We start from the raw sequence: 6,580 nt of genomic DNA, 5'->3' as shown, positions 1-6,580 counted from the left end.
TTATCATTCTAGTAAGGCTGTGGACTTGCTTGCAATTTATAGTCTTGACACCTGGATTCCTGCATGAGAAGACTGTACCAGTAGCCTAGCTAATATTATGAAACAATATATCTGTTATTCTGAGATCTGATCTGTGTTTCTAGTGCTTCTACACGTACGAGTACAAATAAGGCATCTGCCTGACTTTCTTTTTCTAAGCCAGTTAAAGTTTGTAACAGCATGATTTTTTTTAATGTTACCTTATTCCAGCTCAATAAGTGATACAGCTCTAGCATGTTTTATATTTATATATTTGCAGTTGTGCTAAAGGAATTCTTTAAGTTGTTAGTGCAAGTCAACTGAGACTTGTTAGGTACACGCAAAACTGCAGATTACTGTTAAACTATTCCTATCTAATAACATGTTCTGACAAGATCAAGCTTCTGGGGCATGGAGTTGTGTCTCTTCCCAATCCCCAAGCTGTTTTCCTTTTGGTTTTAAACAATGCCCTGATCTCTCAGATACTTTTACTAGTACCTGACTTAGGAAAATATGAATATTAAATGAAAAAAAAAAAAAGGAAGAAAGCTTACACAGACTTTTATTGTTTTAACTTGCCTAGTAGTTCAGAATATGCCTACAAGACCGTCACACTAGCATTGGAATCCTGTCAACTCTAAGTAAACTTAGGACTCCAGAGGAAGGAATTGATTGTTTACTGAATCTCGGTGTGAACTGGCAGATCTGTGTAAGAACAAAAATTGTCTAGTAAAAAAATTAAAGGTATGGCTTATAAAAAAGACTGCATGTTAAGGTTAGAATTTTGAATAAGCTACAAATATGTTCAAAATTTTTTATAGGTTTTTGCTGTTCGATCTGGTGGGGCTACAGGAGTTGTTGTTAAAGGTTTGGAGGATAGAAATCCCATTTCCTTCAGGTAAGGCACCTTCATCTTTATTGTCTTGGGATAGAATTCTGCAGTCTTAAAATTATGTGGTACTTAGTCCTGATACACTATAATTCAGGCATAAAACTTACAAGTAGTTGTGATTATGTTTTGATTTTGCTCGTAGACATAATCTTGTAATTAAGATGGCATGCTTTGCCCTCAGGAATCTATAGTCTTCTGAGGGGAAAAAAACCCAAACATTATTAGGCTGTGGCTTCATTTTTTTTTAAACAGCAATGTTTTATTAAAGCACATTATATATGTGAGAGAGTGTGGGGATTCAAACTCTTGATTCCTACAGCAGCAGTGACTTATCCAAGGATGCAGTTTAGCAAGTTAAACAAAATGGAGTAAACTTAAATGTGTAGAGAACTGTAATTTCTGAATTTCATGCCTGTGATTCAAGCCCAGTGTTTCCTACATATAGGTTTCTTGCATTCTGTTTCTTGTCTAATCTAAATTGGCTTCTTTTATGTCTTCTATTTGTTGTGGAAACATTATTTGCAGAATCTGACAACTGCTTTCAATAAAACTACTTTGTCTTTAGAAAACTATTTTAAATATGCTTCTGTTAAGAGCTATGGCTCTTTGAACTCTGCTGTCCGTATGTAAGGAAGTATTCTTTTACTTGAAGGTTGCTTCGATCCAGATATGGATGAAGCAATTTGTAGTCGAGGTGCGTTTACTGTGATCTGTCAGGTATTGCATAGGGCCTGTCCTGAAAGTTGCTATTTTTATTTGACTTTTTTAATTTGACTAACCTTATCACAAATCCTGAGGAAGCTGAAAATACTCAGTGAACTTCAGGAGGCTTCACATTTTCCTGCTTGACTATCTAGCTCTCTCTTTGTCTGGACTTAATAACGCATCCTAGAAGTAGAACTACGTTACTCATGCTTGTTTGGTAAGAATGCATTTTTTATTTTTTTTAAATGGTGTGAAAACAGCCTCGCTCTCCCTTTGACATCAGAAATTTGTCTCGAGGATGTGTCCTAATGGGGAAGCGAGTAGGCTTGTGTCAATTACCAGTAGTTCTGGAAGTAAAGGGGCTGATTGCAGGATGCTGCCAGGTGTCACAGAACTCCAGACTCAGTGGGATAGAGCTGAGAACGCAGGTTGAATAGTCCCACAGTCTTCCAATTCTACATCATAGACCAGCAGAGCTGAGCATTAGTAGTAATGTCAGGTGCTAACTTGTGTGACCTTAGCTGTCTTTCTGTAACGGATGTGTTCAGGACTTTTGAAGAGTGAACTGCTGTTATCTTCCAGTCTGAATTTTGAATCCTGTACTTGTCAGGCAACACTTGTAAGTTGTATTCAAAAGCATTTGTATTACGCTTTTTTTCCTCTCTCATCGTCTTTTTGAGGGTAGAGTTCTGTAAGAAACTACTTCAGATGGTATTTTCTGACTTCTTTTTCTTTCTGTATAGGATGGAAGACAAAGGAGAAGTGAAATGCATCAAATTTTCCTTGGGCAACAAGATACTGGCTGTGCAGAGAACTTTGAAGAGCGTGGTAAGAAACTTATACCCTGGAAATCTTCTGCTTACAGTACCAGAGTAGAAGCCTCTGAGACAAATATTCAAGAGGTCTGGTGGCTAACAACAGCTGTAGTGAAAATTCCTCTGTCGTCCTGAGAGGCTGAACAGGCAACGTGGTTTTCTTGCTAGTATCATCATTTAAGAAAAAATGTGTTGGGGGGGGAGCCAACTTGTATAAAGAATTCCCTGGCAGGGGTGAAGTGGAATATAGCAAGTCAAGTTTTTCTTCTATGTATCTCCTCCAAAATAATTTGATATTTTCTCATATCTATGTATGTATCTTGTTTGTGCTTCATAATTGCTAATACACTTCATGGGTGTTTTTGCAGGATTTTTTGAATTTTATTCCAGATAGCCCTCAGCTAGAATATACACAGGAATGTAAGGTAAGTTAAATGTCCCAAGCTTATATGCTTAAGTGAAATTCTAACATTAGTTACGCTGGTGGCCTCTACTCTACAAGAGAACTAATTGAGATAGATACCTTCCAAAACACTGATATGAAGTAAATTAGATATGTAGTCACTACTGCTTATCTGAATTATGGTAAACAAACAGATATTAACAATACCATATAAAACTTCCTGGTCTAGTCACTTTAATTCTTCTCTAGAAAGGACTGGGAGTGCTGTGGAGGCAACAAATGTCAAGGTTTGGGAAGGAGAAGAGACAAAGTGGTGATGATACAGAAACAGTGGACAGTAATTATACTAATGCCAGATATGTTAACGTGGATGTTTTACCCTAATTTCACTGATCAGTGAAACAGTGAAGCTGTTACTAGTTTGCATACTACGTTTGGTATATTTAAACAACCCTTCTTATTTTTTGATTATTATTATACCAGAAACAAATACTATTGTCATTGTTTGGTACTTTCCAACTTTTAACTAAGATAAATTACATTCGGGAGTAATAGAAAGCTAAAGTAAATTTTTAAACACCCGATTTGCACAGATCCCTTTATTTCTGTAGACTTTAAAGCTGAAGCAGTCTCTGCTTCATTATTTAGGATTATGTGTTTGAATAAACCATTCTAGCAAAGCGTTTATGGAAGTGTTCTGAGTGAAGTCACGGCAAATATTTCCACTTAGTTCTTAATTTCTGTCAACATAAGGAACCCACTTTTCATGTCAGGAATTGGTCAGATTGGCAGTGTGGTTTGAATCAGAACAACTTGATTGCATTTAGGGCGAAAAGAAAACGTGACTGTGTAAATCTTGCATGCTGCCAAAAATTCAGGTCATACAGTAGTTGTGTTCGTACGTAGTTCTGGAAGTCTTTACTGAAGTAGCTGATGGATGCGTGCTGGTGTGTCTTGTTGGCCGAAAGTATTAACTCCAGCGCTTGGATAACTAAATTGCCTTTGCTCTTGCATTCTTCGTTTACTAATACTAGCTTATCTGAATAGTTAATTTTTCCAAGTAAAAGAGTATTTGTTTGCTTGTTTGTTAAAAGACAAAGAATGCCAATATTCTAGGATTCTGCTGGACAAGTTCGACAGAAATCGTCTTCATCACAGATCAAGGAATTGAATTCTACCAGGTAATACAAAATAACACCTGTAGGGCATATTTAGAGATTTGAAAATGTAAATTTGTGACAGTATCTTTGAATTCCTTTCTTCTAGCTCTCTAATTGTGAAAGTGCGCTACTGAAAAAAAGAAATTCTGCTGTTTTGTTTGCAGACTACGATGACTTTTCTTTGAGAGAAATACATTTTTGAGGCAGAGGGAATTTATCATTAACAGGTTAATTAGCACAGCTAGCAAAGACCCTGTATAAAAGGAGTACTGAATTAAGCCTTGAGAACTCTAGATTAATAGATGCTCTTGGCTTGTGTGGAAACGAGTATTTAAATCTAATGTGAAATACCACTTCATGCAAAACAAATCAGCATTGTGCATAAGCGCATGCTTAAAATGCGGGAAAGAACAAATAATTGACTAGTGATACCCTTCTGCTGTCTGCTGTGTTGTTCTCATTGTCCGAGTTCCTCTGTGTTATGTGTAATTACCTTTGCATATGTTTTTGAAGAAATCTAACAAATAAATAGCCCTTTTTGACATTCATGATGAGGGATGTTATAAACTTCCTCCAAAGTTGTGCATTTCCCAATAGTTCCAGTCCTGGAATTACTAATTACAGGTAATTAATCCAGCTAATTACCGTTACTAATAACTAGTCCTAAAGAAAGTAACTGAAAAAACGGCATTATTTCCTGCTTTTTTTTTCTGAATGCAGGGGAAAATATATTTGGCACCTGAAAGGATTATGAATGTCAGCCCTGCAGGTAAAAGGACCAAATCAAATAAGTGTGTTTTTGAAGAGAAGTTATTTAAACCCTTAAAATGAAGAGAATCAATTTATATACTGTCTTAGTTCTTAAAATAAAAGATTAAGGAAGCTGGGGAGTGAAGGTACTGTAATAACTTTTTAATAAAACTTCACTAGTTGTATCAAGCTAGGTGTTTTCTCCCTTATGGACAGAGCATATACCCAGACCTGGATGAGGGGCAAGACACAGCTCATTAGAACCTGAGGAGGATTTGATGTGCATTTCCTTAGGTACAGTAAATTGGGGCCTAAGCTGTCATTGTCAGGTTTCTGATTTTAATTCTAGCACTGCAAATGCCCTTACACTTAACTGTTTCTCACTTAACAAGCCTAGCTACCGTGTAGTACGATTATGCTGTTGGAGTCCTGATGGAAATATAATGCTAATATCCTGTGTTTCCAGGTATTACCAGAGAAACGAAGTTTAAAACTTCTGAAGAATCAGAGTATTAATGTCAACTGGTACATGTATTGTCCAGAGAGCTCTGTTATTCTTCTTTCGACCACTGTCCTTGGCAATGTGCTGCAGCCATTCTATTTCAAGGTAAAGGAATATGTTCCAAACTTTTCATTTTGTGTGCTTCCTTTTTTTTTTTTTTTCCCAGGAGCTTCTTTGCTCAAATATTCTATTGCTTTTACTGGATTTCTTCCAAGAGATGTACACAGCTTTGTATGACAATAAGCAAAGGGCAAAGCAAAAATCTGCAAGGTAGTTCCTAGGTGATGGCTTAAAATAAGTAATTAGCTCTTTCTTATGTCCTTTTTGGAAAGAAGTGCATCCAACTAATGTTGGACAGTTGACCTTGAGAAAGGAAATAAAAATATTAGTGACCCAATATTTGACAACTTCAATATCTTTCAAGAGCTCTTTTTTTCACTTAAGTAAGTATATATTATTTGTTTTTAATATGGGCCTTTGCACTCTGTAGCATGACGATATAGAAAAAATAAGGGCCTTTCACTTGTGATGGTAATTACAACCTTCCAAATGTGGGTGGATGAATTTGAAAAAGAAAGAAAAAAGGTAGCGCTTCAGAAACAGCTGTTGTCCCAAGCATGAGAGGGCTTTGTTTACAGTATTTATTTCTTGGTGTTCTTCCCTGTGGACAACTCTTAAGGCTACCGGGAAAATATTTCTTTTTGTCTTGAAAGAAGTGTGTAGTGAAAACTAGAATCTGTTTTAAGTTAATCTTGCTTTAAGGTGATTTAAAAATGAGGAGAAGAACTACAGCATTTGTCTTGCTTCTATCAAAAGATTAGGAGGATTTCTGTGGTAGTCGAAGGGAAGAGATTAAAAAGCAGTTTATTCAAATGGGTTTCCTGGTTTGGGTTGATCCTGTGTAGGGTCTGTACTGGATCCTGAAATGATGTTCTCTTAGGTGGCTGGGTGGAACTGACTAGCCTCTCACAGTTTTCTTCTTAAGGACTTAGGTCATGTGTCCCCCTCCTTAATGTTTTTTGTCAACTTGTAACTTGAAGCTAAATAATTTTTATTTTGTGTTCAGAAGGTAATCTTTAAAGATTTCCTGAGAAAGGTACTGCACTAAAATAATCTTCAAAAATAGAGCTCTAGCAAAGGAGATACTTCTGTGTTGGTCACACTTCACGCTCAAAAATTAATTAATGAGAATAGGAAGTGAGTTTCAGTAGAAGCTTTGGAAACTCTGAAAACTTGCTTAAATATAAATTCCATTGGAAAAGAGGAAGAAGAGAGAGGAAAGCTTGGGCAGGAGCAGGGATATGCTCGGAGTGTAAGGCAGATTCTGGAGTCAGC

General features: G+C 36.5%; 1 protein-coding gene across 1 annotated transcript in view; it reads left to right on the top strand.

Annotated features, from left to right (window-relative positions):
- Positions 1-839: 839 nt before the first annotated feature.
- LOC104164487 (chromosome unknown open reading frame, human C18orf8) overlaps positions 840-6,580 on the top strand; it is a gene marked incomplete at its 5' end in the record, with an annotated part of 13,867 nt that continues 8,126 nt past the window's right edge. The window contains 5 exons of the mRNA XM_009703826.1: positions 840-916; positions 2,359-2,443; positions 2,799-2,855; positions 3,928-4,014; positions 5,210-5,350. Of these exons, the coding sequence (XP_009702128.1) occupies positions 840-916; positions 2,359-2,443; positions 2,799-2,855; positions 3,928-4,014; positions 5,210-5,350 (447 nt within the window). The remainder of the gene's footprint in view (positions 917-2,358; positions 2,444-2,798; positions 2,856-3,927; positions 4,015-5,209; positions 5,351-6,580) is intronic.

The sequence above is a fragment of the Cariama cristata genome, unplaced genomic scaffold, assembly GCF_000690535.1.
Source record: "Cariama cristata isolate BGI_N322 unplaced genomic scaffold, ASM69053v1 scaffold6257, whole genome shotgun sequence".
Taxonomy (NCBI): Eukaryota; Metazoa; Chordata; class Aves; order Cariamiformes; family Cariamidae; genus Cariama; species Cariama cristata.
The sequence above is the reverse complement of the archived record's forward strand: the minus strand, read 5'-3'. Positions and strand labels throughout refer to the sequence as shown.